At 57.7% G+C, this 25,276-nt stretch overlaps 2 protein-coding genes across 2 annotated transcripts; one reads left to right on the plus strand and one right to left on the minus strand.

The window, feature by feature from the left end:
* Positions 1-8,361: 8,361 nt before the first annotated feature.
* LOC144949374 (talin rod domain-containing protein 1-like) lies at positions 8,362-14,114 on the minus strand. Its single transcript, XM_078879376.1, has one exon. The coding sequence runs from the start codon at positions 13,171-13,173 to the stop codon at positions 11,944-11,946; it is 1,230 nt and encodes a 409-aa protein (XP_078735502.1). The 5' UTR covers positions 13,174-14,114; the 3' UTR covers positions 8,362-11,943.
* A 766-nt stretch (positions 14,115-14,880) lies between these two features.
* MESD (mesoderm development LRP chaperone) lies at positions 14,881-21,864 on the plus strand. Its single transcript, XM_078879377.1, has 3 exons — positions 14,881-15,087; positions 19,326-19,558; positions 19,950-21,864. The coding sequence occupies exons 1-3, from the start codon at positions 14,911-14,913 to the stop codon at positions 20,239-20,241; spliced, it is 702 nt and encodes a 233-aa protein (XP_078735503.1). The 5' UTR covers positions 14,881-14,910; the 3' UTR covers positions 20,242-21,864.
* Positions 21,865-25,276: the final 3,412 nt, after the last annotated feature.

Genomic DNA, 25,276 nt, shown 5'->3' on the forward strand with positions numbered 1-25,276 from the left:
GGTGGGGACACTGGTGGGGGGGTGAGGACACTGGTGGGGGTGGGGACACTGGTGGGGGGGGGGACACTGGTGGGGGGGGGACACTGGTGGGGGGAGGGGACACTGGTGGGGGGGACACTGGTGGGGGGGTAGACTGGTGGGGGGGGGGACACTGGTGGGGGGTGGGGACACTGGTGGGGTGGGGACACTGGTGGGGGGACGGGACACTGGTGGGGGGCGACACTGTTGGGGGGGGGACACTGATGGGGGGGGGGACACTGGTGGGGGGGTGGGGACACTGGTGGGGTGGGGACACTGGTGGGGGGAGGGGACACTGGTGGGGTGGGGACACTGGTGGGGGGGGGACACTGGTGGGGTGGGGACACTGGTGGGGGGAGGGGACACTGGTGGGGGGGGACACTGGTGGGGGGGACACTGGTGGGGGGAGGGGACACTGGTGGGGGAGGGACACTGGTGGGGGGGGCACTGGTGGGGGGGTGGGGACACTGGAGGGGGTGGGGACACTGGTGGGGGGAGGGGACACTGGTGGGGGGGGGGACTCTGGTGGGGGGGGGGACACTGGTGGGGGGGGGACACTGGTGGGGGGGGACCCTGGTGGTGTGGGGACACTGGTGGGGGGGGGACACTGGTAGGGGGCGGGGACACTGGTGGGTGGTGGGGACACTGGTGGGGTGGGGACACTGGTGGGGTGGGGACACTGGTGGGGGGAGGGGACAATGGTGGGGGGGGGGGACACTGGTGGGTGGGTACACTGGTGGGGTGGGGACACTGGTGGGGGGGGGGGACACTGATTGGGGGAGGGACACTGGTGGGGGGGGGACGCTGGTGGGGGGATGGGGACACTGGTGGGGTGGGGACACTGGTGGGGTGGGGACACTGGTGGGGGGAGGGGACACTGGTGGGGGGTGGGGACACTGGTGGGGGGAGGGGACACTGGTGGGGGAGAGGACAATGGTGGGGGGGGGGGACACTGGTGGGTGGGTACACTGGTGGGGTGGGGACACTGGTGGGGGGGGGGGGACACTGATTGGGGGAGGGACACTGGTGGGGGGGGGACGCTGGTGGGGGGATGGGGACACTGGTGGGGTGGGGACACTGATGGGGGGAGGGGACACTGGTGGGGGGGTGGGGACACTGGTGGGGGGAGGGGACACTGGTGGGGGGAGGGGACACTGGTGGGGGGGGGGACACTGGTGGGGTGGAGGGATACTGGTGGGGGGAGGGGACACTGGTGGGGTGGGAACACTGGTGGGGGGGGGGAACACTGGTGGGAGGGGGGAGACTGGTGGGGTGGGGACACTGGTGGGGGGATGGGACACTGGTGGGGGGGGGGGGCACTGGTGGGGGAGACACTGGTGGGGTGGGGACACCGGTGGGGGGAGGGGACACTGGTGAGGGGAGGGGACACTGGTGGGGGGAGGGGACACTGGTGGGGGGGTGGGGACACTGGTGGGGGGAGGGGACACTGGTGGGGGAGGGGACACTGGTGGGGGGGGGAAGACACTGATGGGGGGGGGGACACTGGTTGGGGGACACTGGTGGGGGGGTGGGGACACTGGTGGGGGGAGGGGACACTGTTGGGGGGGGGACACTGGTGGGGGGGGGGGACACTGGTGGGGGGGGGACACTGGTGGGGGGGACACACTGGTGGGGGGGTGGGGACACTGGTGGGGGGGTGGGGACACTGGCGGGGGTGGAGACACTGGTGGAGGGGGGGCACTGGTGGGGGGAGGGGGACACTGGTGGGGGGGGGACACTGGTGGGGGGAGACGACACTGGTGGGGGGGGGGACACTGGTGGGGGGGGGGACACTGGTGGGGGGGTGGGGACACTGGTGGGGAAAGGGGAACACTGGTGGGGGGGGACACTGGTGGGGGGGGGCGGACACTGGTGGGGGGGAGGGACACTGGTGGGAAGAGGGGACACTGGTGGGGTGGGGACACTGGTGGGGGGAGGGGACACTGGTGGGAGGGGGCACTGGTGGGGGGGGGGGGGACACTGGTGGGGTGGGGACACCGGTGGGGGGAGGGGACACTGGTGGGGGAGGGGACACTGGTGGGAGGGGGGGACACTGGTGGAGGGGGGACACTGATTGGGGGAGGGGGACACTGGTGGGGGGGTGGGGACACTGGTGGGGGGAGGGGACACTGTTGGGGGGGGGACACTGGTGGGGGGGGGGGGACACTGGTGGGGGGGGGACACTGCTGGGGGTGTGGGGACACTGGTGGGGGGGTGGGCACACAGGTGGGGGTGGGGATACTGGTGGGGGGGTGAGGACACTGGTGGCGGTGGGGACACTGGTGGGGGGGGGACACTGGTGGGGGGGACACTGGTGGGGGGAGGGGACACTGGTGGGGGGGACACTGGTGGGGGGGAGACTGGTGGGGGGGGGGACACTGGTGGGGGGGGGACACTGGTGGGGGGGACACACTGGTGGGGGGGTGTGGACACTGGTGGGGGGGGACACTGGTGGGGGGGGGACACTGATGGGGGGGGGGACACACTGGTGGGGGGGTGGGGACACTGGTGGGGTGGGGACACTGGTGAGGGGAGGGGACACTGGTGGGGGGGTGGGGACACTGGTGGGGGGGGGGACACTGGTGGGGGGGGACACTGGTGGGGGGAGGGGACACCGGTGGGGGGGGGACACTGGTGGGGGGGGGGACACTGGTGGGGGGGTGGGGACACTGGTGGGGGGTGGGGACACTGGTGGGGAGAGGAAACACTGGTGGGGGGGGGGGGACACTGGTGGGGGAGGTTGACACTGGTGGGGTGGGGACACTGGTGGGGGGAGGGGACACTGGTGGGGGGGGGGACACTGGTGGGGGGGTGGGACACTGGTGGGGGGAGGGGACACTGGTTGGGGGGGGGCACTGGTGGGGGGAGGGGGACACTGGTGGGGGGGGACACTGGTGGGGGGGGGACACTAGTGGGGGGGACACACTGGTGGGGGGGGACACACTGGTGGGGGGAGGGGACACTGGTGGGGGGGGGCACTGGTGGGGGGAGGGGGACACTGGTGGGGGGGGACACTGGTGGGGGGGGGACACTAGTGGGGGGGACACACTGGTGGGGGGGGGGGACGCTGGTGGGGGGAGGGGACACTGGTGGGGGGGGGACACTGGTGGGGGGGGGGACACTGGTGGGGGGAGGGGACACTGGTGGGGGGGGGGGGACACTGGTGGGGGTCAGAGGACATCCCTTTCGCACCCCAAGGTGTACAGAGAAAGGCTCTGACTCCCGGCCACGTAGTTTTACCCGGGCCCGCTCACCATCATGAAGGTCCTTAATGATCTTGAGCAGAGGTGTCAGGGACTCCGAAAGCACGAAGAACAACCCAGAGTCCAGGCCGACTGATGGTATCATAGGCCTTGACCAGGTCACTCACCTCAAACACACACACTCACCTCACACTCGCCTCACACACACACACTCATCTCACACACTCACCTCACACACACTCACCTCACACACACACACTCACCTCACCAACACTCACACTCAGCTCACACACACTCACCTCACACACACTCACCTCACACACACACACAGTCACCTCACACACACCTCACACACACTCACCTCACACACACTCACCTCACGAACACTCACATCACACTCACCTCACACACACTCACCTCACACTCACCTCACGTATACTCAACCTCACCTCACCCACTCACCTCACACACACACACTCACCTCACACACAGTCACCTCACACACACTCACCTCACGTACACTCACCTCACACTCACCTCACGTATACTCCCCTCACCTCACCCACTCACCTCACCTACACTCACCTCACACTCACCTCACACACACTCATCTCACACACTCACCTCACACACACACTCACCTCACACACCCACCTCACCTCACCCACTCACCTCACCCACACTCACCTCACACACACTCAACCACACTCACACTCACCTCACACACACTCACCTCACACACACCTCACACACACTCACCTCACACACACTCACGTCACACACACTCACCTCACACACACACACACACTCACCTCACCCACTCACCTCACTCACACTCACCTCACACACACACACTCACCTCACCCACTCACCTCACACACACACACACCTCACACACACTCACCTCACGCATGCACACCGAGAGCTCCCGTGGCCGCTGCAGTGAGAGTGATGCGGTCTCCACGATGCCACGGTCACCTGGCACGTAACTACGAAGACAAACGTCCCCCAAATAGCCTGGACAAACTTTCAGGGCATGAGATTTCGTCAGCAACCCGCCTGGCCGCCTTTGTCTCCCCAGTGCTGATGTTTTTTACACACTGCACCAGCTACTCATTAGAGGCTGAGTCCAGGATCGGCTCAAATATTCACCATCACTCGTATTGGTTGTAAGCAGGAATGGAACTGAGCTCTTTGCTGGGTTCCTTGCGTAGCGTGCAAACCGCAGCGCCACGGCCATTCAGAAAGATTCAGGCTGGCCTACCCACGAACCATGCTAGGTTTAACCAGACTGGATTATGTGAGGAGCACACAAATACTTAAATGATGTGTACACAGTCCCATCGGTGAACTCCTTCGGCAGGCGAAGCTGCGTTGGCTGAATCACGTAGCCCGCACGCCCAGCCTTCTGTCTCGCTGGATGGAGAGGGCTTAACAGGGACGTCACAGGCCACATAGGGGATGGACTGACGCGGCACAGGAGGAGCTGAGTGGACTTGCCAAAGACCAGCAGTACCAGCAGTGTCAAGATCGGCCTCTATGGAGGTGGCTCATGGAGGATGCTCCTAGGCGGTTGGAGGCAGTCTCCCAACAACAGCGGAGGGCCGAGGAGTGATGCTCACAGTGAGTTGGCACAGTGGGGAGCACATGTAGTGCATCTGCAGTCATCTCAGTCGGTCAACCAATGGTACCTGGGTCTGCCTCGCAAACTACTGCACCTAGCCTGGTATAAGCACCATGGTGAAGTCACCGTCACTTAGTGGAGAATGGTGGCTGTTGCTGTAGAAGGAGTGGTGGTGCAGCGATTAGTGTGCTGCGCTAAGAACTCTGCAGATACCCGAGTTCGATTCCTGCCCATGACTAATAGGAGTGATGGTGAATATATTAACCAGTCCTGGGCCTCCCCTAGGTCGACTCAGCCTCTAATGAGGAGCTGGTGTGGTGTGTAAAAAACATCAGCACTGGGGAGACAAAGGCGGCCGGGCGTTGTTACTGGCCACCCACCCCCTGGTGCGCTGTGCCAGCCTTCAAATGTGCTACTCAGTCTTCTGCAACAAAGTTCCAATTCCTGCCGCGTAACATAAAACACAGATGCCAATTCCCACTGTCCCGGGTTAAACCGAACAGAGGACAAACAGGACAGGTGGCAACCGGGTCAGGTGGCAACAGGGACAGGTGGCAACCCAAACAAGAAGCAACTGAAACAGGTGGCAACCCGGAGATGGAGCAATCTGGACAGATTGCAACAAGGTGAGGTGGCAACCGGGACAAGTGGCAGTCCGGACAGGTGACAGTCCGGACAGGTGACAGTCCGGACAGGTGACAACCCAGATATGGCGGAACCTGGACAGATGGCAACAGGGCCAGGTGGCCTCCCAAGGCAAGCCGGTGGCTGGCAGCTGAGGGAGAGGCCTAGGCCCCGCGGTGGCACCTGCTGGTGCTGGCTCACCACAGGCAGTAGAGGCCGCGCAGGTAGAGAGGGCCCGGCCAGTGGGCAGCAAGACATGGCCCAGCGCCGCGCCACACCCTGCGCACACCAGCTGGCGTTGCGGGGCCAGCGAGGAGCAGCAGCCACCAACTCGTTGTCACTGGACTCGTCCGGGATGTGCACGACGCGACGTGGAGCCCATCCCAGCGGTTCACCATCTTTTTTGGGGTCCCCCGTCCAAGCCGCCATCTGGTCCCAACGACACAAATTGTATTTGGCATCTAAACATCGCGCCGCCCAACGAGACGTCAGCGGCTCATGGCCGCACACCGGCAGCGAGATGTTTAACTCCTGCGATAGTTCAATCATTCTTGCAAGAATGAGAGGGTCCAGGAGATCGGCGGAGGACTCGGGGTAGGCGGCCATAGCGAGCGCTAATAGCGCACCACGGTACGCCAAAGGTGTTTCTTCCGGCCCTCGACGTCGCTGCATAAATTTTCTATGAGCAGCCGAAGGTAGCTCGTAAAATTCTGCCATTTCAGCGAAGGCATCCTTCAGCGTCTTCTTCCTACTCGCCGGGATGGAGCGGAAAACAGTCAAGGACACGTCATCCAACAGCGTAGGTAGAGCCTCCAGTGCCTCGGACTCTGTCCACCGCACCGATCGGAAGGCGGATTCGAATCTCCACGTAAATGCGCTCCAGTCGCCTCCGGCGACGAATTCTTTAATATGAGGAAGGCGATGGCTGCGGCCACTGTCGGAGTCCTTGGGCGTGCCCGTTCCCGCCACCCGCGCAGCACGTGGTTCTGTGAAGATGGCGGCCGCAGGCAGCGTGGCAGCGGTCCCACCCAAGATGGCGGCCTCCTCCTACTCCGCAGCAGGTGTAATGGCAACGCAGCCCCCCGTTGGAGGTCAAGGTCGTCTGCACTCGGATGCGTCCCACGAGGCCGACCCAGGGCGGCAGACGACGCGACCACAGTCACGAGATTGAGCATCACCGCACGGAGACTCTATCTGTTCCGCCACTCGTCGCTACCCTTCGTCAGTAGCTGGAGACACCTCCGCGCCGGCCTGTCGTTTTTGCGCGGCGTCGGGGAGAGCAGCAGTCGGCGGCAGCGGTCCCGTTGTGCCCAGCAGCTCGTCCTTGTCCGCATGGTCATCTTCTTCCGAAAGCGGGTCCGGTGGGTTCCTTTTTTTGAGGTGCTTGGACATCTTGGATGGGACCCACCTTATATCCCCCCGGGTCGAGGCCTGCCCCACCCTCGGCCTCGCCCACCTTCTCGAGCCTTCTAGCTCTCTCTCGATCCCTCTCGAGAGCTCTCCCTGGACACGTGATCACCCCCTAGCCCCCCCACCTGGGGCCTCCTCTGTGGACACTCCAGATCACGTGTCTACGGGTCAACCAGAGTGCCATGGCCCGGAGCAACCCTGTCCCTGGGCTGACACTCTCTCGCTCCCCCTGATGGGAGCCCGCACTACATGCTATGCGTGGTGCTCGCGCTATCCCAGCGCTCACCAAGCCCCGCTAGGGCTGGTACTACATCCACCTACGGGGTGTACGCGATGACGGGGCATCGCACGCCGTGCTGCGCTAGAGCCGGCCTCACACAGCAACCCACCCGGTGCTGTCCGCGACATAAGTCCATCGCACGCCACAGCCCTCCCGAGCCGGCACCATACAGTGACATCGTGTACCCGGGCTCTGCTCGGAGATGCGGATACAAGCAAAAATGTGGACCCAATCGGTACCGTCTGGATGGGATAGTGTTTCCCCCTCGCACACGTGGGTTTTCTCCAGGTTCCTACCACACGCATGTCCGCTCATTAATTAGCCTTTTCACACGTCTCGTTCCTATTCATGGCGCCATCGAGTCGTCTCTCTGCGAGAGTAAGTGATCACTGTGCAACGGCAGCTGTCGAGTGTTACACGTTGACATTGTGATGGACGTGATGAGTCGTGTGAAACGAGCAGGATTATTAAGCAAACCACTCTAAGTTGCACTTGTAAATAAATGGGCGTCACTAAAGGTTTTGCGGACTTAAGCCACTCCCGGTGTTTCTACTCTGGCCCCATGGACCTTCAAATTCAGGGTCATGCGGTAGAGAATATCGAATACAAGTTGGCCATGGTCTAGCATGGTGCCACACAGCAGGGACCCGTGACTGAGAGATGTCGATTCTATCAATGCTCGACAAGGATAAGAGAGCGATCTCAAGCCAAGGTTACATTTCACACTGGCACCATAATTGCCATTGGCACGCAATTCAATAAAAACTAGAAACTGTTTTAATTTGACCAGGTAAGGCCCACTGAGCTGTAAAGCTTTATTCAGATATTTATTTTTCAATTAATGCATGATGCCTCCTAAATGACCGGTATTCATCTGGATTAATCGATGCCGCTTCCCACTCAGTAATTCTGAGGTTGCCGGTAAACATAGAAAGAACTTGGTGAAGCCACCGCCATAACGAGGGGTAAATGGAATGTGGTGTGCCGGGCCCCGAACTATATTCTCCGACACAGATCTGAAACGAATCCTCCCCTTAACACGGTGCACGCACTGCACTTTTCCAAACGCGAGTGACCCATGATCACTCCGCCGCAGGATGATATCTAGTAGTTGGAAAATCCACAACTTCAATGTGGCCACCACAGCCCGTCGGGCGCACGTTGCAAGCCCCCTGGCCACGCGATTGCAGCAGGCGTCACAGTTCAACTGCCAAAGCATTTAATAACAAATAAATACAGAACGATTCATGATCTAAAACACGATGTGTAGACTCGTGTGCATCATCATCAGTATTCAGAGCCGACTCCACACGGCGCGACCTAGGCCCCACACAAACCACTCTCGCGTGACTTTCAGGCGCACACAGTAAATGTCGTAAACCACAGTGGACTCCGCGATGTTCCCCTCTGCTCGCACAAAAGTCACTTCAAAGTTGATTTTCTTTCCGTACGGACGAAGTTGGACGAAGTTGAACGGCCCGTGAGGGCGGCAGCCCGAGGTCGTGCTCCGATTCAGTCGGCCATCCACGTGGTCTCGTTTTTGAGCATCTTGCTCCGAGCGCTGCCCAATTGTTGTTCTCAGTCTCACACCGCACGGCTTTGTTCTGCCTAGTAGCCCGGTGCAAGGTTAGCATACAATCTGCATAAGGTTTGCATATATCGGAATGGAACAGACTCTCACACGCACGACTCGTTCGGCACGTGGAACCCTGAGCGTGACGTCACTGGAGCGCTCTCCTGAAAGTCACTTCAAAGTCTCACGCCGGCGGGGTCGCTCCTCACACCCGCGGCGTTTAGACATCAGCGTTGGCGCTCAGCCACAGACACCGCGTCACCTGCCGCACGACTCGACTCATCCTCACCATTCAGGGTTTAGATTAGAGGATCAATTGCTAATAAATCGTGGATTGTCGCGGCCACTCCGTGGCTGCAGGGGTTACGTGGCCTCACCATGACACAAATCGATCGATACACACGGGTGGGGCGACGCGCGTATCGTGAGCTGCAGAGCCGATACGAATCGGCGATGTTGCAGTGCATGTGGTTGCTGCTCGTTATCTTCACAGTAAAATGACGGCGGACCCCCAGAATGCCCCACGAAGGGCATTCTGGGGGTCAGAGGGGGCCCAGGCCGGATGGGACGGGTCAGTGCAGACCAAGTTCTGACTCGAAGACCCAGTAAAGGGGGGGGGGGGGGGTCATAAGGAGGAGAAAGGGGCAACGTCTAATATGGAGGGGGTGTGTGGGGAGCACCCCGAATCCCAGCCTCAACGTAAAACCCCATTCGAGGGATGACAATGGGGGCCTCACTCCGGTGTCGAGTGTACCTCTGCTGTGGGACATGGCAGAAGCGATGGCGAGGAGGGGTAGCGCCAAGGGCGTGACCTTGAACCTCGCTAGCCACAGCTGAGGGGGAGGGGGGCGGCACTGCTATTCATTAGGAGGAAGGAACCCACGAAGCAGACCGGGGAGGGACGGGAACAGCAAGGTCAGATGACCAGAGGAGGCGGAGGAAGGCCTGGCAAAGTTGCCTTGGCCTTTGTGGGGGGGGGGGGGAAGGTATCAAAGGCAAGGTTCACAATTCCGCAATGGAGCACTGGACATGCCCCCCACTCCTCCCAGTGACCCCACCCATTGGTGTTTGCACTACAAGGAGCGGAGGGCAGAATTTTGTGATCCAGGGTCCTTGCACTTCTCACTTGATCCGAAAAACGAACCTGTAAGGTTCAGCCATTACCCCGAAGGGGAGTTTGGAAGTCTCAGAGTTGATCAAGTGGGGATGGGGGGGGACACAATCACTCGCATGTGGCAGCGGTACTCAAAACGAATGGTGGGGGGGGGGGGGGCACACAACGCCCGGGCCAGTCCCCACCACCGCATCGTGCCGAGCGAGCAAGGATTCACAACTTCAGTGATTCACTCAGCCGCCACGACTCAAGGGCTTGATCCCACCTGAGCCGATGTAGATTGGTCTTGTTTGAATCGTTGTCTCGTGAGTAAAGTCTCCTTCGCTTCACTTGCAAAACAAGGTAATTTTTTTCAAAAACGACAGCCCGTCAATGAACGTCATGCCGTTGAGGTTTACATGACTATACTTCACCACGCAGGTCAGTGCATCGCTTCATATATCACTTTGCCACTGACATTAGACGCTTTCGATTCCCAGCCTCAGGATGTGGCATGAATGATGCATATGCTCGGTGGGCTCGCCTGTTCCCATGCTAATCTGTGCTCCTCTCATCGCACGGCACGAATCGGATTGGGTAATCGCGTCTAATGCGAGCTTGATTCTATGTGTGAATCACGGGAGCGAGGGTCAGTTGCGGTGCTGGAGTCAATGAATCGATGCTCGCCAATTCATCCCACTAATCTCCCCCACCACCCTCAAGAGTTAATGCAGCAACTAGAGGCCATAACTTTGGGTCCAAGTTAAAGGCACTGACGTGGACCCGGAAGTTCCCCAAGCTCTAAAGGCCCCCCTACCAGGCTCTGCCTTGAAACGTTCACCAATATCCCGTCCAGACACATCATTAACACTCTGCGTGCGCCTGATAATTGCTCACGCGACATCTTTAGCAACCATCGGGGGCATGCAGCATGTAATTATTACATTTTTTTGTGGGTTGCATTGATTTGTTGGTCGCAAGGACTGGAGTTAAGATGCCCTGAGGTAGGGTTTGGGTTGGGATCAGTATTAAGGGGTTATATCTGAGTTGGGGCTAGGGAAAGCACTGTGGTTAGTGACTGGTTGCTCCAAGTCCGTCCACTCAGGATGTTTGTGTGACGTTAGGTATAGGGCTTCAGCTAAAAATGGGAATAAGGGTAAGGATTTGTCTTGGAATTGGGCCTTTGGCCAGGGTCATCGGAAGGGATCTGGTTAGAGATAGGTCCGGGTTAGGACTAGGTTATAGCTGGGTTAGATGCATATTCAGCAGGCTGGGTTAGGGCTGGGCTAGAGTTTAGGCAGGGTTAGGGTTAGTTTGGCGCTGTATTAAGGCTGGGCTAGGGCTGATTTAGGGCGAGAGCTGGGTTAGGGTTAAGGCTGGGTTAGGGTCAGTTTGGTATTATATTAAGGCTAGGATAGGGTTAGTTTGGTGCTGTATTAAGGCTAAGATAGGGCTGGGTTCCATACATTAACGCGGTTACAGTCACAATCAGGAATTTCCTCGACCCGAGATCGGAATTTCTGCTTCACAGCGACGCGGGCATTTAAATTCAACACGGAGCATTCATAACCTCACAACGTGTGCACGCACCGACACCTTCCAACAGTCGTCTCAAAAACACAGCGCATTATCATTATTACCGTCACCACCACCATCAGCAGCAGCATCACCCGGCAGGACTGAGTGCCGGAAACTCCCGGAGCGGGAGACTCCGTTACCCCTGAGCTTGGGGTAGAGGTTTGTTCCCAGGTTCACAAATTTCACAGATCTGTTCGGTGATCGCGAGGTTGGGGGTGATGAGTGGGTGAGGATGCAAGGTTGATGGTAGTGACTGGTGGTGATACTGGCTGTTGAGTGGCTTAGGATTTAAGGTGGGTGAGTGGGCGAGTGAAGATGTATGTTGGCGAGTTGTGTTACGTATGAGCCGTTGAGAAAGTTGTTGAGAGGGAGAGTGAGAATGGTAACCTGTTGAGAATGTAGGCTGGCGAATAGGTTAGGATGCAGTGTGGTAGCGAGTGGATGGCTGAGGATGTATGATGGTGTGCGTGGAGGTATCGGCTGATGAGCGCTTAAGCACGCAGGTGAGAGTCTCGCGCGGTGAGGGGGGGGGGCTGCTTATCAGCTGAGCGCCAGGGACTGCATGGCCGGGGCGATGGCTCGTGGAGAGGCGCGCTCCCTCAGGGCGTGGGACAGCATCTCGCATCCGTCCGAGGCGGCGCGCACGGCCTGCCGCAGCCTCTCCCCGAGCGCAGCGGCCACCCTGCGCGCGTCCGCAGGACCCGCTTGGCCGTGACGCCTCTGTTGCTGCTGCTGCAGCTGCTGCAGCTGCAGCTGCGCGTTGTCCCCGAGACACTCGACCACCAGCACGCACGCCGACACCACGCTCATGGCCCCGCCCGCGATAGCCGTGTGCGCGGCGCGGCCCTCGGGCCCCAGCGTCGCGGCGCGGCCTCGGCAGCGCGGCTCGCTCGCCAGCCCCGCGAGGGCGCGCACGGCGTGAACGAGCGGCGCCGCGAACAGCAGCGCCCGGGTCCGCGTGGCTTCGCCGGGGGCCGCCTTGAGGGCTCGGATCCCTGCCAGCAGCGCCGAGGCACAGGCGCCCGCGCTGCGCACGCCGAGCTTGAACTGCTCCCGCGCGAAGGGATCCGGTGGCGGGTCCGCGGCGGGGTCACCCTCGGGCCCCGTCTCCTCCGCGCCGCACGCGTCCGTAAGCAGGCGCAGGTGCCGGGAGACGCCGGCCGAGATGTCGAGCAGAACCTGCGGGGTGAGGTCATCCAGGGGTCCGTGGCGGAGCCGGGCGCACGCCGCCTCCACCTCGTGTTGGGAGCGGGCAACGCGGTACGCGTCCGCCAGGCCCGGCCGCGCGGGACTGGAGCCCGGGGCCGCCAGCCCGGCCCGGTAGGCAGCCTCGGCCGCGCACTCAGTGAGCGCCACCACCAGTTCCCCGAGACGCGCCGCGCTCTCGGCCGCCTCGCCCGGCCGCCCCGCGCCCGCCTGGGTCTGCGCGTCCAGGGCGGCAATGAGGAGGCCCTTGCTGCGGGCGATCACCGCGTCCCGACACTTGGCGAAGGACGAGTCGGCCGAGGCCACGGCCGAGGTGGCGGCCCCCGACCACGACACGGGCCGCGCCTCGCCGGACAGCAGCAGCAGCTCGGCCGCCAGCTGCATGCGAGCCCGACTCGCCTCGCTCGCGGCCGCCAGCCTGCGCAGCTCCGCGCCGGGGGTCGCGTCCCCGCCGCGGGCACCGCCGCCGCCGCCGGCAGCAGCAGCAGCAGCTTCGCCGACGCGCCTCGGACCGCAACCTCCGCTACCGCACGTCTGTCCTGGCCCCCCGCCGGCGCTAGCCATGCCGGCCTCGCTCGCCTTGCTCGCCGCGCCCCGCTCGCCGCCTCCGCGCCGGCTCCATCATCCTTCCATAAAGCGGCGGCGGCGTCGTTCTGGGGGTGGCCGAGGAGGACGAGGAGGAGACGGCGGCGGCGCTGGGTCGCCCGGGAGGCGCGGCTCGGCTCGGCCCCGGGCCGGGGGCGCATCAAGCGAGCGGGGACGGCTGGGACGGCTCGGCCCTCCTCGCCTCGCCGGGTGTGTGCGGGGGACCGCTGCTGGCGGCCTCCTCCTGGTCGCGACGATTCTCCCGTCCCTGCTCTGGTTTATTTTGGGGACGGGCGGTGGCCGCGTCCCGGCTGCGCGGCTGGGCGAGGCCGGCGGGGCCGAGCGGCCTCTCTCTCTCCCTGCCTCGCTCGCTCCCTGCTGCCCCCCCCCTCTCCTTGTCTCGCTCTCTCAAGTCCTGCTCGGCAGCAGTGAACGGCCAAGCGAGGGCGGCCGGGACAGTGCGGGGCTGGTGAGGAGGAAGCCTCCGGGCCGTGAGGCGCCGGGCCGGACTCCCATGGCCGGAAGGCGGCAGGGTGTGGCCCCGGGGTCCGGGGTCCCTGGGTCCCCGGGCCCAAGGAGGGGTGCGGGCCACGGGAAACGCCGCGACACACGCCTCGGCTTCCTGCTCGGGGCTTTTCCCTGCAGCTAAGATAATGGTGGGGTGGGTTAGGGGGACGTGGGCGGGAGAGTGGACGGGCGGGTGGGAGACGGAGAGAGACTGGGGCGGGGGGTAAGTTGGACAGGGAACGTGGAGGGAAGAGGAGAGCGCTCGGACAGGGAAGGCAGAAAGCTCAGCGTGGGAGGATGAACAGAGGGGGGGGGGACTCAGGCAGAGAGCTGCCTCGAGAGGACGGGCGGGGAGTTGGGACAACGACTCCCCCCGCCGCGCCCTGCGACTGCTGCTCTGAGGGAGGAATCGGAGCCCTGGGGGGGAGGGGGGAAGCAGCCGCTCCTCCCCCCTTTCCACCTCCCCCCTCCCCCCTCCCCCCCCCCTCCCCCTCCCCCCTCCCCCCTCCCCCCTCCCCCCTCCCCCTTCCCCCTCCCCCTTCCCCCTTCCCCCTCCTCGCCCCTTCCCTCCTCGCTGCCCGGCGACTTCAGATTCCGCCTCGCGTCCTGGATCCACGGGCGCCCATTGATTGGCCACCGCGACGCGTCACGTGTGCCGCCTCTCTTGCCCGTCCATTGGCAAATGTGGGGCCGCCCCGTCGGCCTTGGCTGGCCATGTTGGTAGGGGGGAAGCGGAGGGGGGGAATAAAAAACATTCCGCGCCGCGCTTTGATTGGTTCGCCTGCGTGAAGCGTGGGGGGGGCTACGCCTGCGCGCGTTTAAGGCTTCCCGCTTATCACAGTACCTACCTTATGACAGACCAATTCAGATCTTATTGGTCACCCGGGTACCCCGTATACATCTCAACGTTCATCCCATCACAAGGGAGAAACACAAACGAATTGACCAAAAAATTATCCCGCATCGAAACGACTGTATAGTATTCCGTACGTACGGACCTGCAAACTCAATTTCCCTGCACAAGAATACGGGAATAAGCCGTGCGTGTTGACACGGTCTTGAACGTGCCGTCTCCCCGCCAAAGATGGCCGTCACATATGCACGCGGCATTCTCCACATCCAACATGGCCGCCCTCGAGGTGACGACTCCCGGCCCCCCACTCTACGGGTCACGTGCTCGCCCCCCACCACCATCTCTCTGGAGTCGTCATGGCAGTCGCGCTGTGCAGGCTGCTACTGCTGTTGCTTGTCGTGGTCGCGGCGCTCTGCCCCGACGGGGCGGCCGAGAAGGACTCGGGCAGCGACAAGAAGGCGGCGGCGAAGAAAAAGAAGGACATCCGCGACTTCAACGATGCCGACATGGCGCGCCTGCTGGAGCAGTGGGAGGTAGCGGCCACCTCGCTCGCAGCAAACGCCGCGCAGTGAGCAGCGTCAGCTTCAGGGACCTCGATACGATACCGGCGTCACCGGCGTCATCTCACATAGAGTATCACTATGCCATAGCGAACCAGTGTACCCATAGAGTACTGTGCTCGTGTACCCATAGAGAACCAGTGTACCCATAGAGTACTGTACCAGTATACTCATAGAGAACCAGTGTACCCATAGAGAACCAGTGTACCCATAGAGAACTGTACTCGTGTACCCATAGAGAACCAGTGTACCCATAGAGTACTGTACTTGTGTACCCATAGAGAACCAGTGTACCCATAGAGTACTGTACTAGTGTACCTATAGAGAACCAGTGTACCCATAGAGTACTGTACTAGTGTACCCATAGAGAACCAGTGTACCCATAGAATACTGTACCAGTGTACCCATAGAGAACCAGTGTACGCACAGAGTACTGTGCTCGTGTACCCATAGAGAACCAGTGTACCCATAGAGTACTGTACCAGTATACTCATAGAGAACCAGTGTACCCATAGAGAACCAGTGTACCCATAGAGAACTGTACTCGTGTACCCATAGAGAACCAGTGTACCCATAGAGTACTGTACTTGTGTACCCATAGAGAACCAGTGTACCCATAGAGTACTGTACTAGTGTACCTATAGAGAACCAGTGTACCCATAGAGTACTGTACTAGTGTACCCATAGAGAACCAGTGTACCCATAGAGTACTGTACTAGTGTACCCATAGAGAACCAGTGTACCCATAGAATACTGTACCAGTGTACCCATAGAGAACCAGTGTACCCACAGAGTACTGTACTCGTGTACCCATAGAGAACCAGTGTACCCATAGAGTACTGTACCAGTGTACCCATAGAGTACTGTACCAGTATACCCATAGAGAACCAGTGTACCTATATAATACTGTACTAGTGTACCCATAGAGAACCAGTGTACCCATAGATTACTGTACTCGTGTACCCATAGAGAACCAGTGTACCCATAGAGTACTGTACCAGTGTACCCATAGAGTACCACTGTACCCATAGATAACCAGTGTACCCATAGAGAACCAGTGTACCCATAGAGAACCAGTGTACCCATAGAGTACTGTACTTTTGTACCCATAGAGAACCAGTGTACCCATAGAGTACTGTACTTTTGTACCCATAGAGAACCAGTGTACCCATAGAGTACTGTACTTTAGTACCCATAGAGAACCAGTGTACCCATAGAGTACTGTACTTTTGTACCCATAGAGAACCATTGTACCCATAGAGTACTGTACTAGTGTACCCATAGAGAACCAGTGTACCCATAGAGTACTGTACTCGTGTACCCATAAAGTATTGTACTAGTGTACCCATAGAGTACTGTACCAGTATACCCATAGAGAACCAGTGTACCTATATAATAATGTACTAGTGTACCCATAGAGAACCAGTGTACCCATAGAGTACTGTACTCGTGTACCCATTTTGAACCAGTGTACCCACAGAGTACTGTACTCGTGTACCCATAGAGAACCAGTGTACCCATAGAGTACTGTACCAGTGTACCCATAAAGATCCAGTGTGCTCATAGAGTACTGTACCAGTGTACCCATAGAGTACTGTACCAGTATACCCATAGAGAACCAGTGTACCTATATAATACTGTACTAGCGTACCCATAGAGAACCAGTGTACCCATAGAGTACTGTACTCGTGTACCCATAGAGAACCAGTGTACCCATAGAGTACTGTACCAGTGTACCCATAGAGTACCAGTGTACCCATAGATAACCAGTGTACCCATAGAGAACCAGTGTACCCATAGATAACTGTACTCGTGTACCCATAGAGAACCAGTGTACCCATAGAGTACTGTACTTTTGTACCCATAGAGAACCAGTGTACCCATAGAGTACTGTACTTTTGTACCCATAGAGAACCAGTGTACCCATAGAGTACTGTACTTTTGTACCCATAGAGAACCAGTGTACCCATAGAGTACTGTACTTTTGTACCCATAGAGAACCAGTGTACCCATAGAGTAATGTACTAGTATACCCATAGAGAACCAGTGTACCCATAGAGTACTGTACTCGTGTACCCATAAAGTATTGTACTAGTGTACCCATAGAGAACCAGTATACCCATAGAGTACTGTACCAGTGTACCCATAGAGAACCAGTGTACCCACAGAGTATTGTACTCGTGTACCCATAGAGAACCAGTGTACCCATAGAATACGGTACCAGTGTACCCATAGAGAACCAGTGTACCCATAGAGTACTGTACTCGTGTACCCATTTTGAACCAGTGTACCCACAGAGTACTGTACTCGTGTACCCATAGAGAACCAGTGTACCCACAGAGTACTGTACTCATGTACCCATTTTGAACCAGTGTACCCACAGAGTACTGTACTCGTGTACCCATAGAGAACCAGTGTACCCATAGAGTACTGTACTAGTGTACCCATAGAGTACCAGTGTACCCATAGAGTACTGTACCAGTATACCCATAGAGAACCAGTGTACCCATATAATACTGTACTAGTGTACCTATAGATAACCAGTGTACCCATAGAGTACTGTACTCGTGTACCCATAGAGAACCAGTGTACCCATAGAGAACTGTACTCGTGTACCCATAGAGAACCAGTGTACCCATAGAGTACTGTACTCGTGTACCCATAGAGAACCAGTGTACCCATAGAGAACCAGTGTACCCATAGAGTACTGTACTCGTGTACCCATAGAGAACCAGTGTACCCACAGAGTACTGTACTCGTGTACCCATAGAGAACCAGTGTACACATAGAGTACTGTACTAGTGTACCCATAGAGTACCAGTGTACCCATAGAGTACTGTACCAGTATACCCATAGAGAACCAGTGTACCCATATAATACTGTACTAGTGTACCTATAGATAACCAGTGTACCCATAGAGTACTGTACTCGTGTACCCATAGAGAACCAGTGTACCCATAGAGAACTGTACTCGTGTACCCATAGAGAACCAGTGTACCCATAGAGTACTGTACTCGTGTACCCATAGAGAACCAGTGTACCCATAGAGAACCAGTGTACCCATAGAGTACTGTACTCGTGTACCCATAGAGAACCAGTGTACCCACAGAGTACTGTACTCGTGTACCCATAGAGAACCAGTGTACCCATAGAGTACTGTACTAGTGTACCCATAGAGTACCAGTGTACCCATAGAGTACTGTACCAGTATACCCATAGAGAACCAGTGTACCCATATAATACTGTACTAGTGTACCTATAGATAACCAGTGTACCCATAGAGTACTGTACTCGTGTACCCATAGAGAACCAGTGTACCCATAGAGAACTGTACTCGTGTACCCATAGAGTACTGTACTCGTGTACCCATAGAGAACCAGTGTACCCATAGAGAACCAGTGTACCCATAGAGTACTGTACTCGTGTACCCATAGAGAACCAGTGTACCCATAGAGTACTGTACTCGTGTACCCATAGAGAACCATTTTCACCATAGACGTGTGGAGACTGACATAGCCCTATAGACTGGCATAGAGACCTATGATTGACTGGCCCTCCTAACGAACGTGCCCACTGTGTTAAGATCATGTACGGTCGCATGGAGACTCTGAATACGCGTTGTCCTGTACAGTAGTGTCGTGTGTGAGGGGACCAGTGGTGCAGTGGAAAACTCGCTGCACTACAATATCAGTTGCGAATAGTTGAACCGGTCCTGGGCCTCCCCAAGGTCGACTCAGTCTTAAAAATAAGTGCCTGCCGCTAAGTGTAAAATATCAGCACTGGGGAGACAAAGGATGCCAGTCGTGGTGTTGACCATCCATCCCCGCTCGTGCTATGCCAGCCTTCATGCGCCGTGCGCGGTGGCAAGATGTTAACATCTCGCCTGGTATACAGCAGGTCGTGAGTTCGATCCTGACCCTGACGCCTGTTGTATATTTGGAGTTTCCCCGTGATCGCGTGGACATTCTCCGGGGTTTCCCTCCACGTATAGAAACGTGCGTTTAGAGTATTTGGTTGCCACTTTGTTGAGCTATTATTTGTCATAGCCAAGTCCATTCTGAAAAAATAAGCGAATAGCTCAGTGGTCCTTAACCTGGTAAAATATAAAAACCAGGTTGGTTTAATATGTGCTTGCTCCCCAACGCTGTGTTAAGGCTGCACGGGTGATGTTTGTATGCGATCGTTGCTACGGTCGGTGCGACTGAGCACAGCGAGACGACGACATCGAGGAGGGCGACAAGCCTGAGCACCTGCGCCAGGGCCCACCCATCGACCTCTCCAAGCTCGACCCCAGCAACCCGGCCGAGATGCTCAAGGCCACTAAGAAGGGCCGCACGCTCATGGTGTTCGTCACAGTGTCGGGCGACCCCAGCGAGAAGGAAGCCGAGGAGATTACGGGGCTGTGGCAGGGCAGCCTCTTCAACGCCAACTACGATGTACAGCGGTGAGCACGGTGGTGGGATTGGCGGTAGGGTCCGGGTCAATAGGAGGGCGAGTAGACACGGTGTGTGATGCGCTGTGATTGGGCGCGACGGCGCACTGTGCTAACCATGACCGATTTAAGTGGCATATATTTGAACCGGTCCTGGGCCCTCCCCATGATCGACTCAGCCTTAAATGAGTACCCTTTGCAGTGTATAAACATCAGCACTTGGGAGACAGGTGCCTGGGCATGGTGCTAGCCACCCATCCCATTGTGTGTCTTGTCGATCTTCAGTGGTACTTGCTAACAGCACTTGTCCCAAAAGTAAGTTAAAGGCTGTAGAGGGGATCTTTGTCTTTGATCTGCGGTGTGTGGCGTGGCATGGAATATCACGGCGTGGTGTGGCATGCAGCTTCATGGTGGGCCCCGACCGTGCCATCTTCATGCTGAAGGACGGCTCTCTGGCATGGGAGATGAAGGACTACCTGGTGGCACAGGAGCGCTGCGCAGACGTCACGGTGGAGGGCCAGGTGTTCCAGGGTCGCGGCGCTCCCTCCAAAGACGTGAAGAGCAAGAGTAAAAACAAGACCAAGCCTGGCAAGAAGACGGCAACGACAACCTCGGGCGACGGAGCCTCTTTCCATGACGCCAATCTCGACGCCAACCGCGACACCAACCGGCCCAGCAAGCGGGAGGACCTGTGACATCCACGCCTGTGGCCGGGGATGGCCACCGTGACGGCCTCCGCAGCCCCGCTCCCTACCAGAATGATCGCAAGGGGCCTTCTCTCACCCCAACTGCCCCCACTATTCCCCTCCCAGCGATGGCACTGGGCGCCGGACCCGCAGGGGTTTTTAGGCGAGTGAGCATCTGCGGGAGATGGCAGTGTAGCCGCGCGTCGCACCGTCGCGCCCGTCTCGGCGAATCGTTTGGTTTTGTTTCGACAGCCCAGAGTGCCGGGGAGCGTGCATCCCAACACGAGCGGTCCCCTAGAGTTAGAGTCGTTGACTCGGGCTGGTGGTGGTATCGCTTGCTTCGCGGCTCCACGCCGACCACGGTTTGGCGTGAGAATTCGACTCGCGGCGTTCGGAACGCATTTCGGAGTTCACAGCCCCTGTTTACAGCATTGCCTCTTAAATTAAATTGATTTGTACTCCTCGCCGTTTCCCCCATGGTATCTGCTCTGAGTCTGGCTAAACAAGCGGCATGTGGGTGTGGGGATGCGTGTCTCCGTTGGCTAGCCTTTGATAACACTCTCATGACTTCAGAGTGCACCTAGCCTGGTGCAAGCGCCATGGTGACGTCACCGCTGTTTAGTGGTGAATGGCGGTGGTGACAGTTATGTTTAGCGCACTGCGCTACGAACCCAGCGACCCGAGTTTGATTTGCGCCGACGGCCAACATCGGTGATGAATATCCCCGAGGTAGACTCATCTACAAATGAGTATCTGGTGATGTGTGTGCTAGAGCGCTGCAGAGTCAAAGGTGGATAGACCTGCTGCTGGCCACACGGCCCTCATGTGCCACTTCAGCATTGATGGGTGCTTGCAAATGGCACTTGCCCCAAAAGTGCACGAAGGCTACCCGGGGGATCTTTGTTTATGCTACGTGAGGTGATTTGCGGATATGTAGCAGTGCGTATTGGTACATGTTGGTCTACATTCGTTTGAATGCCTTTAAGAATGTGTGTTTGTGTGAGCTGTGTGTTGTGTCATGGGGATATGGGCTGCATAACTTTATTTAGTATAACCAGGTGAGAGATCAAGAGGCCAGGGTCTGCAAGAGTAACCTGGATCACATACGTGCGATTGTGTGCGTGTTGATCAGTGTCCGTTGGTATATACTGTGTTTTGGCGACCATGCCAGTGTAATGGTGTGTGAGAGTGAGTGTGTTGTATGGTGTGTTCTGCTATGTGATAGGTATACATTGATATGTATTTGATGTATGACAAATATTGCTGTGTATTGTGTGTGTAATTGTATATATTTGTTGATATGAGATTGGATGTGTTACGCAGATATTGCTTTGTACGGGTGAGTGTGTGTATGCGTGTGCTATGTGGGGAGCTGTAGTAGTAGGCGGACTGCACAGACTGTTACAACTACAGGGGCATCTCCTCAGTGTGCCGGGAAAGGTCCTGGCAAGGATTATTCAACATCGCCTTGCTAGGCACGCTGAGGAGAGGCTTTGTGGAGCCCCAATGCGATTTCAGGAAAGGGCGGTCCTGCACAGATGCCACATTTTCTGTCTGTCTGCTACAGCAGAGGCGTAGGGAATTCTAACAAGACCTACATCTCTGGGCTGTAAAACTACGTGGCTGGGAGTCGGAGCCATTCCCTGTACACCTTGGGGTGCGATAGGGATACATCTATTTTGACCACGTAGTTCGTGAAGCCTTCAATAGCTGTACCGGGGGAATTTCCATTTGGTACAGATATAATGGGAGGCTGATCGATGCCTGGGTACGATCAAGGGATGGCTCCCTTAACCACGTTATGTATGCCGATGATTTGGTAATAGCTGCTCATTCAGAGGAAAGAGTTGGAGACGCTGCTGCTGAGACTGGAGCGTGCCACTAAGGTGGGGCCTTACCATCAGCCCCACCAAAACTAAGCAGCTGCCTGGGTATTTTGTACCATCGGACACTCCACCCCCACAACTCCCAATTGGTGATAGGGCAGTTGTGGAGAGAGTGGAGAGTTTCCCATATCTGGGCAGTGTGCTTATGACCAGCTCCAGTTTAATAGCAGAGGTTTCACTCCGAATCAGTCGAGCGGCAATATCTTTTCATCGGTTGCGTAACGCTGTGTGGAAGCTACTTGGTCTGTTGCTCCGCACGAAGCTTCAGGTCTTCTCGGCCACAGTCATTCCCTCCCTTCTCTACGCTTGCGAAACGTGGACCCCCCTAATGGAGCATCTGCGCCGGTTAGAAACATTTAGGCTGGCCTGACTACGATCCATCCTGGGTTTAACTAGGCTGGATTGTGCGAGGAGCTCAGAAATCCTTGAAAGATCTGGGCAAAGTCTCATTGGTGAATTCCTCCGGCAGGCCTTGCTGTCTTGGCTGGGTCATGTAGCCCGCATTCCCAGCCACTGCATGCCTAAACAGCTATTCGGCCGGATCGAGGGGCTAAACGGGCGCGGCACGGGCTAGAGAAGAGATGGAGTGATGTGGCACAGGAGGACGTGGATCTGATTGGACTTGCCGATGACTGGTACCAGCGGTGTCAAGATCGGCCTCTGTAGAGGAGGCTCGTGAAGGACGCTACTGGGCAGTTGGAGGCAGTCGCCCTCCAGCAACAACGAAGGGCGGAGGAGCGACGCTCGTAACAACGAGCGGAGCGCCGGGTGGCTGAAGCACAGCAAGTTGGCACAGTAGGGGGCACAGTAGGGGGCACAGGTGGTGCATCAGCCAGTCATCTCGGTCATCTCAGTCGACCCGTGGCACCTGGGTCTGCCCCGCGACCTCCTGCCAGCGGGCGTTCGACACTTCACGTGGCCTCAAAGTGCACATGGCCTGGCACAAGCGTCGTGGTGACGTCACCGCCACTTAGTGGCGAATGGCGGTTGTTGTTGCTGTAGTGTCGTGGTTCGCAGGTTGCACTTCTAACCAAATGACCCGAACTCGATTTCTGCTCACGACAAACATTTTGTAATGAATATCTGAACCGGTCATCAGCCTCTCAGAGCTTGGCTCAGCCTCAAATGAGTGTGTAATAAACATCAACACTGGGGAGACAAAGGTGACCGAGCCACAACACCTGTGTGCCGTGCCAGCATTCACAGGTGCTCACTAACAGAATTTTCCTCAACAGTCGGCAGTACAGGGGATCTTTGTCTTGCATAATGGTATGCAACTATGTATTGTCATGTGTGTTTATGATATGAGTTGTAAATGGCAAGCGATTAAGTTAAGTATCCTGGACGCACTGAATTCAGGGGTGTGGAGGATGGGTGTCACCCATCACCGCCGCTCGTAATAGTCACGGTTTACATCTCTTCTCTACCCGCGCGGCTGTCAGGGCCCCGAGGGGGTCACTAAGGGTCCTGGGGGTCACTGTGCAGGGTTGCCACCACCAAGATCGATGGCTACTTCTGAGCAGATGGGGGCCGGCCGCTGCTTAATGAGCGATCTCCGTTTAATCCTCCGTCTCTAAGAGCTACTTATGTTATCTGCTAAATAATCCCCCGAACAAGTACAGGTCCCATTAATGAACGCATTGTGTATGTTTTATTATGAAGAGAGCAGAAGTGTGTGCCCTGTGACCAAGAGGGAAGCGTTCACCTCTTGAGTTCACTAAAATTCACAAAACTAAACTGAGTGTTTTGATCGATTCTTGCTTGCTCTCCGTTCATTAACGTTAGTCAGCAAGGCTGGTGACCTTGGGCTCCTAGGGGTCATCGCCAGTTGCTGTTGTCGCTGCTGTTGTTGCTGATGCTGTTGTTGTTTGGTGTGCGTTTGTAGATCGCTAGTGGCAGTCTTGGCGGTGGTGGCGACTGGCATTGCCGATGCTGCTTTGTGAATTTGAGTGGCGGTGGTGGTGGCGGCGGCGCGGTGACCCCCACCGGCGATCGCGTTTCCCGTAAGCAGGATCGACCACGCGGCTTGCACAGTGAAAGCCGTAAGCGCCGCTTTTTTATTTCTAAAGCCAATTTACGGCGACGCGAGAGCTCAGCAGAGACCGGTTTAGGGTTCCCACCGCATCACCGGGTCCCGGCCTCCATACACACCACATCGCCATGTGTGCCTGCAGGAACTGCTGTGTGTCTACAGGACCTGCCGGAGGTCTGCGGGACCTGCCGTGTGTCTGCAGGACCTGCCGGGTGTCTGCAGAGGCCCTCAGCCAGTCGATCAGTGGTTCTCAACCATTTTGGGCCAGCAGACGACTGCCAACTGTCAAGCAGTGTTCGCTGTTCACCCTACAGACAGCATTTATAGTTTGGGAATAAAATATTATCTGCATCAGTTCTACAAACTAATTCGTGTGGCCTGGCGAACCACTGGTCGGCCTCCTCTTGCCACAGGTTAGGAATAATTGCAGTAGAGGATTGACAAAAGGTCCGTGCGTGTACAAGGGGTTACTCCACACAATCTGGCCCGGTCCCTTCCTGTCATAAAGACTTCTCCTCACTCATGCCTCCTAGATTTCACTCGTGCCGTAACCCCGATTCACTCCTTGGATTTGGAATGAATCAGCTGTGGTACTAGTGACGCGTGGACTTGGCGGATGCGAGAGTATGGCGTGTATGTGGAAGCTGTGCTCTGTTGACGTGCATCAGTTCAAGCTGAGAACGGCACCACAGAGACACCTGGCTCCTAGCCAAGGTCATATGATCAAATAGCGCTGGTGTTTGGCTTATCGTAGGGCTGGGTGTTTGGTTGATGAGGGGTAGGGCTGGGTGTTTGGTTGGCTAGGGGTAGGGCTGGGTGTTTGGTTGGCTAGGGGTAGGGCTGGGTGTTTGGTTGGCAAGGGGTAGGGCTGGGTGTTTGGTTGGCTAGGGGTCGGGCTGGGTGTTTGGTTGACGAGGGGTAGGGCTGGGTGTTTGGTTGGCTAAGGGTCGGGCTGGGTGTTTGGTTGACGAGGGGTAGGGCTGGGTGTTTGGTTGGCAAGGGGTAGGGCTGGGTGTTTGGTTGGCTAGGGATCGGGCTGGGTGTTTGGTGGGCTAGGGGTAGGGCTAGGTGTTTGGTGGGCTAGGGGTCAGGCTGGTTGTGTTTGGTGGGCTAGGGGTCGGGCTGG

The sequence above is a fragment of the Lampetra fluviatilis genome, chromosome 53 (genome assembly GCF_964198595.1).
Source record: "Lampetra fluviatilis chromosome 53, kcLamFluv1.1, whole genome shotgun sequence".
NCBI lineage: Eukaryota > Metazoa > Chordata > Hyperoartia > Petromyzontiformes > Petromyzontidae > Lampetra > Lampetra fluviatilis.